Source organism: Triturus cristatus, chromosome 9 (assembly GCF_964204655.1).
Source record: "Triturus cristatus chromosome 9, aTriCri1.1, whole genome shotgun sequence".
In the NCBI taxonomy this organism is placed as follows: Eukaryota; Metazoa; Chordata; class Amphibia; order Caudata; family Salamandridae; genus Triturus; species Triturus cristatus.
Genome location: NC_140592.1, coordinates 1,212,677,623 through 1,212,698,169, shown reverse-complemented (window position 1 = coordinate 1,212,698,169; position 20,547 = coordinate 1,212,677,623). Strand labels below are relative to the sequence as shown.

Genomic DNA, 20,547 nt, shown 5'->3' with positions numbered 1-20,547 from the left:
CAGATAAACATGGAGAATTCTCTACTTTGGTCTTCAATGTGGGAGACGTTGAAAAGGCTATATCGGAGACCCTCATTAACAAGGCCCCGGGTCCTGATTGTGTCCCCGCAGATATGTATAAGGGTGAACCTACATTTTGGGCTAAAATCCTTACAAACGTTTTTAATGCTTCAGTTGCTCAGGGGTTTCCAGAATCCTGGACACGGTCTACCATTATTCCAGTCTTCAAAAAAGGACAGAGAGGGGATCCACGATGCTATAGGCCCATATCTCTGATCGATTCTGCCGTTAAGATTCTGGGTAAGGTGATCTTGACAAAACTCTCAGACTGGGTCAATGACAACGGGGTGTTGTCTAACCTTCAATATGGTTTTAGGTCAGGTAGAGGCACTACGGATCAGTGCCTCAACCTACATTTATTTGCTGGCAAGTATACAATAGCTAAAAAAGGTTCCCTGCTAATGGCTTTTATGGACCTCAGCAGTGCTTTCGATCTGGTCAACAGATCGAAGCTGTGGTCCATCTTACTCGACATGGGCATTGACCCGTGTCTGGTCCATTTCTTAGCAGATTTACATCAGAACCTCTCAGCTGTAGTTAGAGTTACTCGGGATGGTAAATGCTCTAGACCTTTTAAATCGGTTAGAGGCGTCCGACAGGGGTGTATCATGGCACCGTTACTTTTTACTCTTTATATTAACGCCCTAGATAGATCCCTAGATTAGGCCAGTCTGGACGTTCCCCGTTTAGGAAATAAGTCAGTCCCGGTTCTCCTCTACGCAGACGATGCCGTGTTATTATCACGGACCGCTGTAGGGCTCCAGAGACTTCTGGATGCATTTGGGGCCCATATGAAATCTCTGGACCTGGTGGTGAATATGTCCAAATCACATGTTATGATATCTGGCCAACGACCCAGAAAAGACAGAACTTTTTTCTGTAATGGAGTAGAGATCTGAAACTGTCCTCTTTTATGTATCTGGGGGTCTTGTTCGATGAAAGAGGTTCTTGGGTCCCTCAATTTAAAGCCAAGAAAAATGTAGTAGTTAGATCAACTTCAGCACTTCTGGGGTTCTCACAGCGGTTGGGAGCCAGACCTTTTGATGCTATTCTCGCCATTTACCGCTCTAAATGTCTGGCTATTGCCACATATGGTGCTGCTATCTGGGGTTATAAACCTGCGAAAGGGGTGCAGTTGGCGGAAAATAACTTTTTACGCACACTCTTGTCTGTGCCCCAATAATCCCCTACATTTTCTATTCATCAGGAACTAGGGTTGGGGTATGTGACAGATCAATTGAGATTGGCTCCATTAGTTTGCTGGATCAAAACATGACTAAATCCGGAGTTGACCCTGAACCATGAGATTTTGCGGGATTGTGTTGCTTTGGATACCGCTAGTAATATCCCATGGCTGTCTTATGTTAAGTCTATGTTTTACAAACTAGGGCGCCCTGAAATTTATAACACTCCAGCAAGTATTAAAAAAGAAGATGTAAATTGGGTGAAAACATCTTTTTTAACCTCAGCAATGTTAGAAAGGGAGCAACTAGAGTTACAAAAACCTATGGTTAAAGCCCATTACTTAGCCATTTCCACTTTACTGATTGAGCCCTATTTAAGTGTTGTGACTAAACCTTACCACCGTTGGCTCCTGACCAGATTTCGTTTTAACCTAATCCCCTCTTTGTTAGGTAATTATTCTGGTTGGTGTAAATTGGAGGAGATGGGCCCGTGCCAGTGTGACGACTTTTCTACACAGGACACTATGCACTTTATCATGTTTTGGGACTCTTACAACGACCTACGGAGGAGGTTTCTAGTCCCTCTTTTGAGGGAAAAGGGCTTCTTCCAGGTTAGACCGGCCCTTTTACACCTTCAATTACTGGATGATGTTAGGACTATTTTCTGTGTGGCTAGTTTTCTTGTTGCTGCTGTTCGCCGCAGAAAAAAAACATTGCCCATGAACAATCTTGAATGAATTTTAATTGGCTTGGTATTTTAACTAGGATTGTGATATCTTCTTGTAGATTGGATCTTCTAAGCTATTTTAATTTTCTAAATTCTATCTGTTTTTATGATAACATACCTTTTTTTATTCTTGTGTACTTATGCATTGTACTTTTATGATTTTAATTAATCGAATAAAGTTGCTTTGACTGACTGACTATGTGCTTTGTAGCATGAAGTTATGGCAATTTGTAAAAGATATGGTGGTCGAATTAAGAGTCGAGAGCGATCATAATCCAATATGTGTCACGCACCGGTGGTGGAAGAGTGGTCAAACAGTAGAAGAGGTGACGGAATTTAAGCCACCTGAAGTTGTCCCCTCTAATGACATGCGTAGGCTCAAGTGGCGTGAGGTTAAGACTAACGATAAGGCCCCTGCTAATATTGTTAAGGAGTTAGCCAAAGTTACATTGGAACTCGAGGGTGCTATGGCCATTGAGGCAGGTAGTGTACTAGCCACTGGATTTCATGAAACCTTTTTTGAAGGAATACGTTGGCACTTTCTGAAACCAGCAAGAAAAGACAAAAAGGCACCACCTAAGCGGTTATGATGGTGATTGTCGGAGAGCCAGAGCTGACTTGGCTGCAGCCCTTTCTAGTGGATATAATGATCGCGTCCGAAAGGCTAGGCAAACATACAAAAAATGTGTAGGGCAGGCCAAAAAGAAATGGGATGAGCTTTACTGGCTAGATCTGAAGGGAGCATGCAATGCCAGGGACGCAAGATTATTTTGGAATATCATTAAGTGGGATAGAGGAGGTCTGCCTGATAGACCCTCAAACCATGTTACTCAAGAAGAATGGTTAAAATATTTCAAACCGCAATATGCATGTAATTTTAAATCTAATCCCATTTGGGAGATACCTTATGTTTTTTATTCTCATGGTCCTTTTAGTAGCGAAGATGCCTTAAAGGCTTTGGGATCTGTAGCAAGTGGGCGAGCTCCGGGACCAGACGGGGTCCCATCTGATGTCTTTCTCCACACTAAAGTCTGTTGGAGCAAGTATATTACATTACTGGCAAATGCTGTGGCCGAAGGCGCGCCAGTCCCTAAATCATGGGGGGGTGCAGTTATAATCCCAGTGTTTAAGAAGGGAGACAAGGCACTACCAGGTAATTACAGGCCAATTAGCCTGATCGACAATCCAGAAGGCCATAGGGAGGATGGTCTTGAACCAGATATTAGAGTGGACCGAAGACAATAAGATCTTGTCCCCTTTCCAAGCTGGCTTTCGTAAGTTAATTAGTACAGTGGACCAGGTTTTTCGTTTTGTTCAACTTCATTGGATGGTAGTTACCTTGGGAAAAGGCAGTCTCTATGCCGCTTTTGTGGACTTAAGAGCCGCCTTTGATCTTGTGCCTCGGCCACGGTTGTGGGCAGTGTTAGAAAAGTTAGGGCTGCCCGCAGAAATTTTGACCCTGGTAATGAGGCTACATGAGACTAACTTTGCTAAAATACAGTGGGGAGGCCCTGGAGATGTTACTCCCGAGTTCCCGGTAGAGCGTGGTGTGTGCCAAGGTTCTACCATGGCCCCCACACTCTTTTCATTATATATTAACGGGATAGTAGAATGTATGCTTAGCGTCAATACAGAAGCCCCAAAGTTGGCCGGAGTTATTACTCAGATATTGATGCTTGCGGATGATACGCTTATCGTATCAAAAACACCAAGTGGCCTGCAAAGAGCTCTGCTAGTGTTTGAAGATCTTTGTCTTGGTCACGGTCTGGAGGTGAACGTGGCCAAAACGAAACTCATGGTTTAACCCACATACAAGCTACAGAGGGAAAAAGCTTTTTATGAACAGGCAACCGTTAGAAATGGTTAATAACTTTGTTTATCTGGGTATGCACGTAGCAAAAGATAACAAATGGAGTAAGCACATAGAGATGGCTGCCCTGAAATTTAGACAAATATCGGGAGCCCTAATTAGGGAGCATAAAAAATCTTTTACTAAATCAATAAAACCAGCGCTCCAAGTCTATGAGGCCAAAGCCCTAAGTTCTGCCTTGTATGGGGCAGAGCTCTGGGGGTTTGACCAGCTAACATCTTTAACTGTATTTGAAAATAAATTTTTTCGTAGCATAACTGGTCTTCCCCAGAGTACCCCTTTGGTACCTTTAAGATACGAACTAGGTAGGAAGGCCATTACGGATATAGCTAAACTGCGTCCGGTTTTATACTGGCGGAGGCTCTGGACCACTCCGGAGCTCTTCCCTTATGCCAAAGGGCTCATGGATGTTATAAAATTAGATGTGTTCCATAAGATCGGATGGTTGAGGAACCTCCATGAGACCTTGATTGACCTGGGTATGGAGGGGCTGTGGAGTGACCCAGCGGCTGCTCTGTTCCCTTCAAAGAAATCTTTGAAAATGATATACTGGGAATGAGTTGCATATCACGTATGGAGCAGAGCAAATTCCTCTGGGATGACTGGTTGTTTTCTGGAGGCAAAAACTATACCTGCTCTAGAACCGTACTGGGACTTGGTTACCAAACCTGGTGATAGGAAACTTTATTTTCAGTTCAGAGCTGGTTCTTTACCACTTAGGTCTCTCAAAGGAAGATGGGCTAGTGCGTGCATTGTGGGCTACAAGCAGAATCAACCGCCCATTTCCTGTTTGTTTGTCCTGTATTTGCTACCCCAAGACGAGTTTGGTTGACTCCATTGTGCAAGACTCTAGGCACTAGGAGCAGTGCTGTTGCACTAAGAATCTTACGCACAAGCACTTTACCAATTATCTCTATAGCATTAGCTAAATTTTTGGGGTGGGCATGGATCCTAAGGAAAAAAGCCTCCAAGTAAACATCTGAAGTACTCTTATTAAAACTTATAAATAACCGGATGTGGGTTTTCTTTCTTAATTGATATTCTTTTACTTTGTAGTAGATGTAGTTGATTTTTAACCATGTAGATTCTACTTCTGTAGTCTTTTCGACTTGAAAATGCTCTTTTTAAGTATTTATTGTTGGATTTTATGAATTGTATTGGGCATCAGATGTAATGTTTTGTTCTATGTTTGTGTCTTTTATGATCTTTTAAAATCGATTAAAGACGGATGATGATGGAAGAGTCCCAGGTATTTGATGAGGACACTTGTCTACTATCATCCTAGACCTAGACGTAATCTTCGTTTATCAGATGCCTCCCTGCTCACAGTCCCAAGAATAACACTTGGTAGGGGTGATAGTGGCACTTTGTTCTTCTCTGCTCCAAGAAAATGTTTTAACATTCCTATTTCAATTAGCTTGGAGATTAGCTTTCCTCTAGCCAAGAGAAAAAAAAACATTAAACTTGGCTTGTCAACAATCATAATTGTTCTCCTTCTCATTGCATGTAACAGTATTGCTCACATTGCCAGGACGCCATTTCTGGGTGACGGTGCGCTTGATAAATACCCCAAACAAAACAAAAAGAAATGTCAAATGAAGCAAAAAGATACTCAATACTTAAACATTTTACACAAAGAAGAAACAGGCCACTGTTTGGGATCTTCATTACATACAGTGAAAAATAGACTGTCCTGACACGGCTCAGCATTCTGGTACAGTGGAACATCTTGGAGTCTTACAATGGCAAAAGAAAGAGAAAAGACGATCTATGAAAGAAAATTTATTATGCAGTTTTTGAAGCAGACCGGCTTTTAAATTTGAATTTGCATGGAATTTACAGAAAAAAACATAAGATGCTGCTTTTTCATACAAATATTTTCTTCAGAAAATAGTCAAATCACTTAAAATTCTAGTACCATGTGTACAACTATACTGCATGCAGGTCACAAAATTCTAGAGTGTGGGAATTTAAAGGCGGTGCCATTACGTAGAACAGGGCGTAACTGCAGGGTTGTGTTCTTAAACACAACCTGATCTATCCTTCAAAAGGTTAACCAATCTGTCCTTTACTAGTAGTTGAATGACTGCTCAAAAATGTCTATTGGTTACAGTGATGTGCCTGGCACTCTTATGCAACATCCCATAGCCAGTGCTTAATTTGTTAAAAAAGAAAATAAGTGCAAGGGCACTCGTTGGGAGGCATATGCAGCTTGCACCACCACCACCCATTGCTCCAGCCAGCGCTACCAACGACAACTACTAACCATCAAACCCCTAAAAGTATGACAATTCAGACTATTCCATGCTCCCAACGCTAAAAAAAAAAAAGGTTTGAGTGGCAGGTACCAGTTATTTTTAATGTATATTATATTAAGAAGCAACTGTTGTGCTCAGGCCTAAATGACATCTCTAAATTAAACAAACATCGCCACCTTGTGGCTCAATGTCATAAGTGCTGTTTTGACAATTAAGTGCAGGTGCCAAGCACCAGCTCAAATTAAATGCAGTCCATAGTTTTTATGTGTACCCTGTTTATTCTGAAGCCAGTTTTAAGAATGATGGCGTTTTCCCTTAGGAAATAGATATTTCCCCTGAAAGCATAGCTTTAGTATCATCAAAAACTGGAAACTGCCCTCCTTTCTTCAAAACCTTTGCAAACTACAGTGGAGATCAAGAAATGCGACAAATTCTATAATTTCACTGCCAGTTTGACAGAAGAAACATGAAGCTATTAATTTTCTAAAGTATACAAAAAGGTGATGGGTGGAATTTTTGACTTAATCTCAGCCACTGGTAATCACTCCTGGGCACTGGACCCACGTCTGGGCATAACCATCCCTCTTATGGCAGCACACCAAGGTATTCCAAAAGGTGATGAATGGAATGCTTAAATTAATCTCAGCCACTGATAATTACTTGGGCCGCATCCCAGTCCATTGTTATTTTGCACACATTGCCACCTCAGTTTCGACCCAGCCGTATGCAAATCAGTATTGACCCTGCACCAACAAGGACAGTCCAGCTGGTGCAACCAGTACACAATGTGCCACTGGACCCAAGCTATACCTGGCTGATAAGCCCTAACTAGGGCGAAACCGGTCCTGGGTTGCTTGTGTTCCAGTTCAGGAAGGACCTAGTTTGGCAGTTCGGGCTGGACTGTTTCCACTGGAGCAGTGTCAAGACTAATTTGTATATGGCTGGGTCCAAACTGAGGCGGCATGATGTACAAAATAACAATGGACTGAGATGTATCCCTGAGTAATTACCAGTGGCTGAGATTAATTCAAGTATTCCATCCATAACCATTTCGTATACTTTACTATTAATTTCCTGTGCACATTATGAACCTGCATTTCAATGCACAACAGCTACATTGAGATGTATACATCTCTTGCTGCATTGTTAAAAAATCATGAATAAGCGTTTGACCAACAAAATGCAAACTTTTAAAACAACCGATCAAGCAAATGTGGACTCACTGGCCACTAACATAGCTTGGTTACCTTTCTTAGCATCCTGAATTTGCCTCATCACTTCCTCCCGCTCTGCTTGTTCCGTCGCTGTGGTCACCCTGAATGATCCCTCCCTTGTGAACGTAGTCCTGCTAGCGTCAAAGGTAGCGGTGACACCACACTCCTTTTCTCTTTTTTGTTTCCGCTCCAAACACGCAGCAAAGGCACAGCCAACTGCATGGCTCAATCTTTCTCCCTAAAAGGAAAACCACAATTTATTTTTGAGGAAGCAGCACCGTGGCAAACGGATATGGACTGTTTCCTTCCCTCAGCCATCTCTGCTGAAGCAAGCCAAGAGTCACCAAGATCAGTGGGCATACACCTATACCGAAAGTGCTCTTTACCTTCTTCAAAGTAATCCACTTTTAAGAAATAGAAATTAGGGGGCCGTGAGGGAATACCAAAAATCAGTGTTCGCATTTGAAGCAGGGAATCGTTGAGAGGGGATGTTTGACTTATAAAAATCCTCATTTTAATTATAGATATTTAAGCTTAAAGGACATCAACAAAAGTGACTCCTTTCAAATACAACTGATCGTAGTTCTGGGCTGCTTTCAACCCAAATCCACTTACTGTTTAAAAAGACAGAAATACAAAGCCCACCCCATGCCTCTGCTCATGCCCAGTGCCCTACCATTAATATTATCACTAAGGGAACCCCCTTTCAGCACTTGAAAGAGATGGGGGGTAACAAGCTGGGGCTGCGATTCCCAGTCAACATAAAATGTTTATCATTAGAGACTGTAAATATGGCCCTGGTTTTATGCTATTTATTTTGTTTACATTTCCTCCTACATTTATCCATATTTATTCTATGAAAAAATAATTGCAACATGTATTTAACAGATACATGCAGCATCACAATTTGATGCCGGACTGGTGCAGGCATCAGAAACCAAACTTTATAAAACAAATATGTGCACATCTGCAGCCATTTCAGCTTTATAGGGAAAACGATGTTGTTTCTTTAATTTCCTGTACTGTCAAACTGCTCAGCAATTGGACTGGCAGTCAAGAAGGACAGACTCTAGAATCATTTAAAAGAAAATAAACTTCGATCTTTTAGCATACTAAAACATAAATACAGACAATGCACATGGTAAAAATGGAACATTGTGCGCTTTCACTGGTTTTAAACTGCACAGCGCATCTCAAGCTGCAATACTAGCCAATTACTTTCACATGCACAGGCTGCTCTGTGGCTCCTTCTCTCAATGACATCAAAAAGTGGAGAGGGCCATTGCTTTAGGCTAAGTTTTCAGCTAGAAAGAGCCTCTTGTTGGGAGAGAAAGCACTGCAAAAGGGGTCAGAGTTGTTTGCAGAATTGTAATCAGCTACACTGTTCTGCAACACTCCGCCGAACCTATATCGCAAAGATGGCCGATGACTCCATGTCATCTAGGACACCATGTTCCAAATCTAAGCCTTCATTTAACACAATACTGCTGGTTCAACTCCACTGAGCTTAAGTCCTAGAATACAATGGACTGTACAGAGAAAAATTAATTGAATTTACTGTATATGAATTTAGTACTTTCATTCAATCATTTCAAGAGAGGCAACTATACATTTGAGGAAGTGATGTTATTGCACCACTCGAACCATTCAATTCAGGAAAGGTCTGAAAAGGTACAACTTGTAGTGGGGGTTCCCTAAGGTGTGGGGATAGCTCTCGGGCCTACCACAGTCTTAGCGAATGACGTGACACCAGACGCAGTTGGATAGTTACGTGCAGTGCCCACTAGTGGTGTCTGCACCTTTATTAGGGTGTAAAGTGTAACATATTATAGTAGTGGCCGGATGGCTCACTACATCCCTCATAACCTTTAATAACAATGAAAACAATAATAGTGGAATAACCACAACAAAGACAGAACATCAAGAAGCAGTTTCGGCATAGACCTTGTCCCTCAGCATACAAAGTCTTTCAGCCTCTGGCTGGGTCGGGTCTTTGCAGGTATGGATATCCTCTCTGGGTCGCAGTCATTTCCCCAGTTCTGGCCATGCGGAATCAAAGAATGATAAGGCTTGCTTCGACTTCCTCTGGAGAATCCTCATTCACACTATCTCCCCCTTGGCCGAGCATCACCAGCTCTTTATCACTAACACTTGGCTCCGTTGAAAATATCTGATCCCTCGCTCAATTCCCAGGCCCTTGAGTTTGTGTTATGTTTTTTAAACCAGGAAGCATTCCGCAATATCACATGCTCACCTCTTTTCGCAGTGAACATAGTTCCTTTCACGTCGACCACTTCCCATGGTTTCCGCTCAAACAGTGTTCTAAATTTCCACTCAGGGTGCCTGTCCTTGATTACCACTGGTCTTCTTGGCAGATTTCCTACTCATGAGCATTCCTCCTCCGGCTAGCCATTCCATTGTTCCCTTTCCTCTTGGGCTGTGCAGCTGTACTATCTAACACTGCCGGTACCCACTTGGCATTCACCAGAACTAGATCACGTACAGGGCTCCTCAAAATAAGCTCACAAAGCAAAGAACCAGTGCCGCTATGCAGCGTTTGTCTATATGCCCTTAAAAACTGATGATGGCATCCTTCCATCTCTACACCATGATCAACACCAATCCGGAGTGCCTTGTTGAGGCCACTCGGGGTCACTCGCCGGTGTCTGATGTTTAGGTGACAAAGGTAGTCTCTAAATTCCTGATCTCATCCGGCAACCCTAACATGGCAAAAATCCTGTCCAACGCCGGCATGACACACTCAAAAGCAGTGGAGCAAAGTAGTTCCATGACCGGAAACTTGAAGTGACTGTCAAATAGTGACTAATGTTAAGCGACCATCCGGGAAGCTTTCGAAGTCCATACTGATGGATGACCATGATTCTGTGCTAGGACTTTCCCTAATTACAGGCATTGTTGGGGGCTCTACTCCGATAACTAGGCAGGAGTGGCACCCACGTACCAAGTCTTAAACCATTCTGTCCACACCTGGGAACCACACCTTGGCCCTCAACCTCGCTTTCGTTTTGGCCAAGTCCGGATGACCATGATGAGCGCACTCGACAGTCCTCCTCTAGAGACTCTTGGGTATCACAATTTGTTGGCTTCGTAGAACCAGACCTTTCACTGAGCTCATCCCGACACCTCCATAGGCTTGTTCTGGCTTCTCTTTCCGCATCCATCATGTAGCCTACTCCTTCCCGAAAACTCTTCCATCGATGCTCCCTCCGAACTTCCTTCACTTTACAGAGACACTTGTCCTCCTTGGTGAGTTCTTCGATCACTTCAAGAGACAGTGCTCTTGGACACAATAGTTCAGTGACCAATCTTACGAATCTCTCAACCCCTCGATCAATATCTTGCTGCATTCTAAGTCTGCTGCCAGAGGATGACGCAACTGATAATCCGCCGGGTTATTGACTAATGGAACATAAGTCACCTCAAAGTCGTACTACTTAAGTTGTACCACCCACTGTTTCATCCATGGCGGCCCATTCCACGCCGTCCCTCCAAACAGCGGCACCAACAGCTTATGGCCTGATCACTCAGAACTTGTGCCCACACAGGTATATGTTGAAGTGATGGCCGGCCCGCCGAATAGCAAGGGCCTCGCGTTTGATTTGGTCTCTACCGTAGACAGCGCACAACTTGCATAGGCAATAGGTACCCATTCTCTGAGTGTATTGCTAGAGGAGCACTGCTCCAAGCCCTACGAAGCTGGCATCCACGATGAGTTCCGTGGGTCTTCCTGGGCTAAAGCAAGCCACCATGACTCCTTTTAACAGAGCTCCATTCCCCTCCTGATATGCCGGAGATGCTGCACATGACCAATGCATGGAGTGTCCTTCTTCATGAGGGTCCTCAGAGGTACAGAGATGGTTGCCAGAGGAGGAATGAACCTCCCACAATAGTTAGCCATCCCTAAGAAGCTCTGCATCTCCATAGGGCTCTGGGGAATGGCAGCTGCCCGGATGGCCTCAAATTGCGTCGTATCCACTTGCAGCCCCTCGTGGGAGAACTTTTAGCCGAAGAACTCCACCTCATTGATGTAGAAGGTGCACTTGCCATTATGTAGTGTTAGTCCTTGCTTTGCAAGCCTCTGCATCGTCGCTCTTAACCGCACATGATGCTCCTCCAAATTCGGTGAGAATATATGGATATCATCACTGACGTTTATGACTCCCACTAGTCCAGACAGGGCCTCTCATTGCATTCTGGAATATCTCCGTTGCCCAGGACACCCGCAAACTAAGCTGCTTGAATAGCTTCAAACACACATCTTGAGAAGATTGTTATGTATTGACTTGATTCGTCCAACATGAGCTGGTAGTAGCCGGAGTTGAGGTCTACTTTTGAAAACCATGTTGCCCCATTAGTGTCTGTTACGATTTCATCAATCGCGGGAGTAAAGTGGCTTTCTCTGCGTATTGCTTTATTTGGTAAACGCATGTCCACACACAGCCTGATTCCTCCAGGCTGCTTTGGTTTGGGAGCGATCACTAACGGAGATACCTATGGGGTAGGCCCTGCCACTTTTTCAATTACCCCACCTTTCCAGCTTCTCCACCTCTGCCTCTACAACGGGTCACAAATGAAATAGTACACGTCTGTGTCGTAGAGCCACAAGCTTGACCAATCGGTCAATGTGCAGTTTCACCTTGACGTCTTTCAGGCATTCGAGACCCTAGAACTGCTCAGGGAATTCCGACATTATTTCTTAGGCATGCGATTAGTGAACTCGTCGTGTGAAGAGCACCGGTCCCAAGTCTTCAGCCATGTGGCAGCCTAGCAGCATGCCTGAGCTGTCTTGGGTGACATGAAATTTGGTCTGACAGGCTACTTTGCCATGTCTGACCTCCACTTTGATGACTACTTGCAAGGGAATCGGCGTGTTGCTCCCATATGTGAATATTTTTGCTTTGGTGCCCATCAGTTTGGGATGGGGCTCTAATTCGTGATAGTGTTCTGCATCAAGGATGTTTACAGATGCTCTAGTGTCTATGAGAGCTGTTATTAGACTCCCAACAATGTTGATTCTGCACATGGGCAGCAACCTTTTCTACTGATTTCGTCATCCTATCAAAGAGATAGTGAATACTTCTTCCTCTTCATCATCCTGTTCCAATAGGCACATTTGTTGGCACATGACTTTTCAGTGATCCAAGGTCTCCTCCTTCTCAGAGACTTGCTTAACACGATCAAACCTCTTGGTCTTTCCTCCCGCATTGGATGTACGATTGGCACCCAGACAAGCTTTTGCAAATTGTCCCATTTTTCTGTACTTCAGACAGGGTTTTCTGATGGCCGGGCAGCCCCTTGGCGGGTGACTGTCCATTCCGCAGTTACCACAAGCGGGCTCCCAAGGACGTGCGCTGGCACTTCCTCGCCCTCTTCCAGTCCACCTCCTGATGGCCTCCACCCTTTCTTCCTTGATGTTGGCAAGGCCTACAAGAGGAAATGACGAGGCTCGGCATGCTAATGTGTGGTCCATCTCTCTGGCCCTCGCATCAGCTAGTTCGTGCGATCTGTCCAGTACCAGTATGTCAACAAATGATATGCCAGGCTGTCTTAATATGGGCTTCCTAAGGCCAGAAGATCTATAGCCCTAAATCAACTGCGCTCCTATTTCAAACTGTTTCTCAATGCCCATACATGAACTGGCCAACTTGCATAATCTTGCAAAGAACACGTCGACAGTTTCTCCTTCTTGCTGATGGAGTTGTCTTAATTTGAAGTGTTCGTAGTCAGGATTTAATTGAGGATCGAAATGCTTGTTGAGGGCCCTTACTGCCTCATTCTAGTCATTAACATCCCCTGCGTTAGGCAAATCCTAAATTAGCTCATCTCCCCCATATGTAACATTGTGGACAGCTAGACCGTGCCATCAGTCTCTCGTGAGGCGCGAAAGTAGTTTTCCAGCCACCCAATCTATTTCCATCATTTTGGCACCGCAGTAACAGGGTCTGCCAATTGACTGAATGGAGGTAGCGCAAGCAATGTTCGGGTACTCCCTCCGCCTCATCCTGCGCTTGCACGGACATGGTGACTTACTCCTTCGTGGCGATGGTTGTTCACTGAGATCGTCACAGCCTGACAGGCCGCCGCACCACAGACTACCACACTCCTCCAACCTCCACTGTATATCCCCACATGCTCGCCTGCGCTTCTCCAGTAGGCCCAAACCTCACCACACCTCCAGAGTGGCCACGGGTCAGTGGCTATGGAGTTGGTATTATAAATTCAGTACGTGAACCTTTGGTCCCTTTACGTCGCTTTCTGTTTTTTTTTCTCCATGCCTGCCCCATGAAGACAGACTGCTAGGGGGCAGCACAGCTGCATTCACTCCCCTAGGTCTCACATGGCATGTTCTCCTCGCTGGCTCCAGCCGCCTCCTGCACTGGGCGTAGGATGCCTCGTGCTGAGTTTGCTATGGCCTGCTAACGGCCACGCCCACTGGCTGCAGCTGTATCTTGGGACTTGGTCCGATGCCGGATGCACACGCAGGCTACAGCGCGCCTTTGCCAGCCGGCCCACCCCAGCACTGCGTTCTCGCTGGGTGCGGCCTGCTGTGAGACCCCCATGAGCCACCTCGCGCGGACTACAGGCACTGCTCCCGCCTCGCCTCACTGCTGGCATCCGCTGCACCCTGGATCACGCGGGTAACGACCCACACGGTCTGCCTTGCCACCGCCAGAAGTTCCAACACGCAACCCACAGCGGTGAGTCCCTTCAACCACCATCTGTTGGGTAGCACCACGCAGCAGGCTCGCCCCCCTCATCGCCAATGTAGTGAGGTTACCCTAGGGTGGGAGAAATAGCTCTCGGGACTACCACAGTCTTAGCTAATGATGTGACACCAGACGCAGTTTGATAATTAGTGCAATGCCCACGAGCGGTGTCTGCACCTTTGTTAATTCTCTCGAGGACGCGCCCGTCCCAAGGGTGTAAAGTGCAACATAATATAGTAGTGACCGGATATCTTACTACACAACTGAGGACCCAGAGCAGGGTAGCCAATCACATATAACTAGATGGCCGAACCTGAACAATTGTCAACACAGGATAACTTCAGATTCATCAACGTTGAATCAATCAATCAATCATACATTTGTAGAGCGCGCTACTCACCCGTGAGGGCCTCAAGGTGCTGGGTGGGGGGGGGGGGGGGGGGAGGGAATGACTGATCAAACAGTCAGCAGGTCCTGGGTCCGACGCAGGTGGATGGGGAGGGTGTTCCAAGTCTTGGCGGTGAGGTGGGAGAAGGATCTGCCGCCGGTGGTTGTTCGGTGGATGCATGGGACGGTGGCGAGGTCAGCGGAGTGGTGCTGGCGGTTGGGGGTGTAGAAGGTGAGTCACTTGTTGAGGTATGCTGGTCTGGTGTCATGGAGTGCCTTGTGAGCATGGGTGAGGAGCTTGTAGGTGATACTCTTGTTGACGGGAAGCCAGTGTAGGTCCTTCAGGTGGGCAGTGATGTGGCTGTGGATGTCGAGGATGAGGCGTGCAGAGGCGGTCTGTATGCATTGGAGTCTCTTCTGGTTGTGGTTGACTGTCTGGAGACCTTTAAATGTGGTGACTGGTACATAAGTGACCAATGTGTATAGCTTATTTGGTGAATCTTCATCCTCATTGCGTTTCCTGGATAGGCGCGCACACATGCGGTATGGAACATTCCGGATTCCTTTAGCCCAAACTGCTTTGTTCAGCCTGGTGTCAATGCGCACATCAGGAATTCCCATTTCCTTAACCGCAAATGTACGAATTGCTTTCAGAGCACGGGGTGCACGTCGCTTGAAGCCAACTCCATGGATTCGTTTGTGGACATTGATGGTGTATTCCCTGGTAACCACCTCATTTATGTCAGATCTGCCTTTCTTCTTCTCACCCCCTTTCTTAGCAGGTTTCATTTAGAATCAGAGTCAATGACGGAATGGTTGAAAACTGAACAATTGTCAAAATCCTGTAGCCCACCTCCCACTACAGTCTAACCCTCGTACGTATACAGCCTAACTGAGAACAGCAAATATTTCAGTGAGTGGGGCATTACAAATGTGATGGGCATGCTGTCCACTTTATTACAAGTGCATTATATTGTATGTCATTTGTTATAAGGCGGACTGGACATCTGTCTGAGTTCCTGTCCTCGAAACTCTAAATGAGGGCCTTAGTTATGTGCTTCAATTATCACTCCTTTTCCTTTTTAGGAAACACTAACCTAAATCTACAAGGAAACTGCTCATGGAAGACAGTAACAACGACCTGCGAAGGGCCTTACAAAAAAACAAAAAAAAATAGCCCTGTGTTACCGATTCATTCACCCACTGTGACAACGTCCATTCATTACCATAATTCCTGAGTCTTATCCATGTTGAGTTAATGGTTTTCTAAAGCATCTCTCTAAACAAGCTGACAGGATTGCCACTTCATGATGGTAGTTGTATGTCAGAATATCACACGCAGAAACTCTGTACAACAGAAATATTGTCCTCCTTCATATAATTTACAAAGACATCTGCCTACTGTGCGCAGATTTTCTTTAATTGACTCCATAGGGGCAATATTGTTGGAAATGATATTTAGACCTATGCACCTGTCATACGATATTCTGGTACCATAGCATTAGAACATGTGCAGTCAGTTTAGTGGTACAACACCCTGCACACAAACCATATTTCATTGAAGAGCTTTCACCAAACAGTCGTGTAATGGCCTTCGAATGTGGCCCCATTTATTACTTATGCAAAGCTGGCTCTGCACCATCCACAAAGAATAATATGAACAAATGACCAGGAACCAACATCAAAGGAATGTAAGCTGCCAACCTCATTCCTTGACATTCAAACTACCTTCCACTAAACATGCTAATACTCACAGTGTCTTTAACAGCCATAAAACAATGGCAAATCCAGCGTCTTGTAGTGCCATCCCGACAGATATAAGAGAATGCCCGATCAAAGTTCCTATCAGGGGCGCAGAAAGAAACTTTCTCGATTGTCTGATCTACGATAAGATCCTGTCAAAAAAAAAAAAAATACAAAATAAGAAACATGGTAAGATAAAGGCATTTACAGGAATGACAACAAACCACTGGACAACTGCCAATTTAGATAATGGCAGGTGAACTTAATCTAACCTCTTTTCACAGCGGTCTCTGGGATACAAGAGACTTTAGAAGTAAATCCACACAAGTCCAAACAAGCTTTCTTTCAGGTGCAAATCAATGATTGCAAAAACAACATAAGAAAGCTCTTTGAGCTGTTAAATCAGTCCTATACCACTCTCGGTTTTGAATGCAACGGAAGTAGTTTAAAGGGCTGCAATAATGAAGCAGGATATGAATCCCAGCCAGGTCTGGTCTGAAATCTGCAAACCCAAGGAAAGGAACAGAAAAACCCTCTCGGCTAATGGCCCCACCAAATCAAAAACCTTTGCTCTGTTACATATACAACCAAAAAGAGACAGCATGTTTAGGACAATTTTATATTGCTCTCTCGCTCTCCAAGTGCAGATTTACGACTGAAGCCCACTAGACCCCAATCCGTTTCCACACCCATTGGAGCTTTCACCCTTGGCCAGTGGAAAGAGCAAAGCACTTACCTAAACAAAATTAAATGTTGTTCAGCAGTTGACTGCTTGGACACACTTGGACAGACAGACAGACAGACACTGTTGAATTTAATCGCCTCAACCAGCACATGCAGATAAGATGGCTGTATTTTATTACACAGACCAATACAAAGGTACTGACTGGAAGGAAGAATAAGAATGAGGGAGGAGGAGGAATAAGAATGAGGGATGAGGAATACGAATGTAGGACAAGAAATAAGCATGAAGGACAAAGTAAGAATGAGCGACGAAGAATAAGAATCTAGGCTAATACGAATGAGGGATGCAGGATGAGGAATAAGTAATGAGGAATAAGAAAAAGGATCAGGAATAAGATAAAAGGACAAGGAATCAAATTAAGGATAAGGTGTAAGATTAAGGATGAAGAATAAGAATGGGAGCAATGAATCAGGGATGAGACATAGGGGTGAAAAGTGACAACTGAGGGATGAAAAGTAGGGATGATGAGTGGGGGATGACGGGAAAGCAGTAGGAATGAACAGTGAGGGATTATGAATGAGGAGGGACGAGAAGTGAGGAATAAAGAGTTTCTAAAACAGATGCTGTTCCTGCAGCATAGCGCAGATTTCTTGCCAACATTAAGGTCCACATGGAATATTTTAAACAAGTCACTCAGGCATTTATGATTTCTCACATCGACCACAGCAATGTTCTATTGACCAGCTATCCCAAAATCAGCCACCCGGCCTGTAGTCACCAGCAAACTTGTTTTCAGGTTCCCAAAAATGTGACAATTTTAACTCAGACCTGGAAGATCTCAAATACCTCCAGTTGGAGGGTGAATATACCGACATAACAGCCCGCCTCATATGTCACCAGCGACCTCCCAAATACCCTGCTCAAAAACACCACATCTCATATCAGGTAGTAAATGCTCTGGTATGTGCAAAGTACACTTCAGCCATGCAGTTTGTCGGTTTAGAAAGAAGGCTACCGCCTCCTGCTTCATGCCAGGTAACAGACTCAGAATCTGGTAACACCTTCCTTAAGAATTCAGATTGGAGGGGAGGAGCCTAGCGCGCAACCAAGATGGCCGCGTAGGTGCGAGGCTCCCGAGGACCTCCACGACCTCCTGAATTAATCCTGGCTATATCCTGCCCTTGTTGAGGGGACTGTATCGGTGAACCCGTGCTGAGGCGCCACCCGTTTTTCGTTTTCGAATCGGACCCTGAACACCGGTGGGAGCACCGATTGAAGGTTGCGGCCTTCTCCGCGCTGGCCCCCCGGATTGGAGTAGTGGGGCGATCCGGGGACAAAGCGAACAACAGCGGCGGGCAGGGCTGGGCGACTCGCGTATCCCGCGCTTTCACTTTCGCTTTTGCGCCCTCCTTGCCCTCAAGCGAGGTAGGGTTGCGGAGCGGGGTGCGGTGGTGTGGCCTTGTCCAGGTGCCCGGCTGACCCGCCGGCTGTGAGTCGTCCTGCGGTCCAGTGGTCGCCCCCCCCCCCCCCGGAACCCGTGAACTGGTTTATCGGCCCTTTCGAGGAGATTGGCACGACGGTGGGAGAGCAGGCATGTCCACCAAACAAGATGGCGACCGGGCGAAGGTGAAGACGACCCGCCGTGGCCCAGCGCCTCAATCCAACAGTATGGACCGTTACACCCTCCAGAAGGGATCTCCGGAGGCATCGCGCACATCCCCGGCGGGCCCGACGGAGGCGTCTGCTCAGCCGGTGGATCTGACCCTCCGGGACGTCATGGGCGCCATCGCAGAGATGAAGGCCTCGGTGGACCAGCGCTTCGACACCCTAGCGCAAAAGATAGACTCGGTCCTTGTGGATGTGAGCCTTGTGAGGGCTGACTTGTCCAAAACCAACGACCGGGTCGATTCCCTGGCCCACACCACAACGAGCCTCTCGACGGACGTGGTGGCCCTCCAAAAGGAGGTGCGCCGGCTTGGCCAGGCGAGCGCCCTGATGGACCGGCGACTGGAGGATTCCGAGGGTCGGGCCCGGAGGAATAACGTTCGCATTGTGGGGGTGCCGGAGGGACGAGAGGCGGAGGCGGCAGATCTTTTTGTGGAAGAATTGATCCTTACCCATCTCCAGCCCCGGGGGCTGAGTAAGCTTTTTGCGGTGGAACGTGCTCACCGGGTCCCTGGGGGCAGACCGAAGGCCGGTGCCCCGCCGCGGCCTCTCATTGCCCGGATTTTTAACTTTCGGGACAGAGACGCTATCCTGCAGACCTCCAGGCAACAGGGACCGGTCAAGCTTGATAACATGGATGTGCATTTCTACCCAGACTTTACTCCGGCGGTCCAAAAACAGAGACTGAGTTTTCTCGGAGTTAAACGTCGCCTACGGGACCTGAACCTTAAGTACTCAATGCTTTTTCCAGCTAAGCTAAGGGTGGAGGTGGATGGTCGCACGCACTTTTTTGACCGACCCGAGGCGGCTGGGGACTGGTTGGACACTCTGCCTGGAGATCGGGGCCGAGGGAGTGGGGGGGGTGCGGTTGGCGGGGAGGGCCCGCCGGATCAGAACTGAGGGGTGAATAATAGGCCTTGCTCTGGACAACATTCCTTTACCATTTACTGATCGTGTATGTTCCCCTCCTATGGAGGTCGTGCGGGGTCTGTTGGGGGCTTCCCTCCTCCTCTGGGGGACTAGTTAGTTTTTCATCTATGGGGCGACAGGCACACTGCACTTTGGGGGGGCTGTCTGGGCTCATGCAGGGGTGCAGGGAGGGGGGAGTTCTGTTGGGATGGGGGGGTGGGGGGGGTGTGTTGTTTGTTTGCACCGCAAGGCAAGCCCTTTACTGTATTGTTGCTCTCGAGATGCTCTGTGGGGGACGACTGATTGCTTCTACGTATGATGGGGGGTAGGGATTTGACTGTGTTGTCATGGAATGTTAACGGCCTGGGGGACAGGATTAAGCGTGGTGTGGTCCTGCAGTACCTGAAACGTATTTCACCAGATGTTATCTTCCTGCAGGAGACACACCTTATAGGTAACTCCTTTCATGCCATGAATCGGCGGGGCTATCGTTTGGTGGCCCACTCGGGCTTCACCTCGGGCTCGCGGGGGGTGGGTATCATGATCAAGAACTCGCTCCCGTTGGAGATTGATGAGGTGCGCCATGATGAGAGGGGACGCTACACTGTTCTGGTGGGTAGAATGGAGGGTAGAGTGTTTGTTTTTATATCAGTGTACGTCCCGCCTGGGTTACAATCTACTACATTTGCGGACCTGGGGCGCCTCCTCCTGGACCTTCCGGGTGGCCTGCTGGTGGTTGGGGGGGACTTCAATGCGGTAGTGTCTGGGTCTATGGATCGTCATCCCCCTAGGGACCTCCCCCGGGCACAGGCTTGGCTGTCCGGCCTTTTAGATACATTGGGCCTGGTGGATTGCTGGCGACTAAAGCATCCCGCACAGCGGCAATACACCTTCCACTCGGGTGCCCATGGTAGCCTCTCGCGGCTTGATTACATCCTTGTCCCGGCGGCCTATGCTGGGAGGGTGGGAGAGGTGTGCCATCTGGCGCGGGGTATTTCAGATCACTCCCCATTACTGTTACATTTCGATGTCTTCCCGAGGGGGGAGGGCAGGGTGGCTCCAATCAATGCTTGGTACTTGCGCGACCCCACTATTCGTGCCGACTTGATCAAATCCT

The 20,547-nt window shown here is 46.6% G+C and overlaps 1 protein-coding gene and 1 pseudogene across 11 annotated transcripts in view; both read right to left on the bottom strand.

The window, feature by feature from the left end:
• The window catches only part of NUMB (NUMB endocytic adaptor protein), a 421,644-nt gene that overhangs the window by 94,702 nt on the left and 306,395 nt on the right, over window positions 1-20,547 (bottom strand). For all 11 annotated transcript variants that reach the window (XM_085627239.1, XM_085627247.1, XM_085627246.1 and 8 more), the window contains 2 exons: window positions 16,183-16,323; window positions 7,347-7,551 (listed from right to left, as the gene is read on the bottom strand). In XM_085627239.1, coding sequence (XP_085483365.1) covers window positions 7,347-7,551; window positions 16,183-16,323 — 346 coding nt within the window. The remainder of the gene's footprint in view (window positions 1-7,346; window positions 7,552-16,182; window positions 16,324-20,547) is intronic.
• Window positions 12,466-15,217, bottom strand: LOC146799642 (large ribosomal subunit protein eL31 pseudogene; annotated as a pseudogene).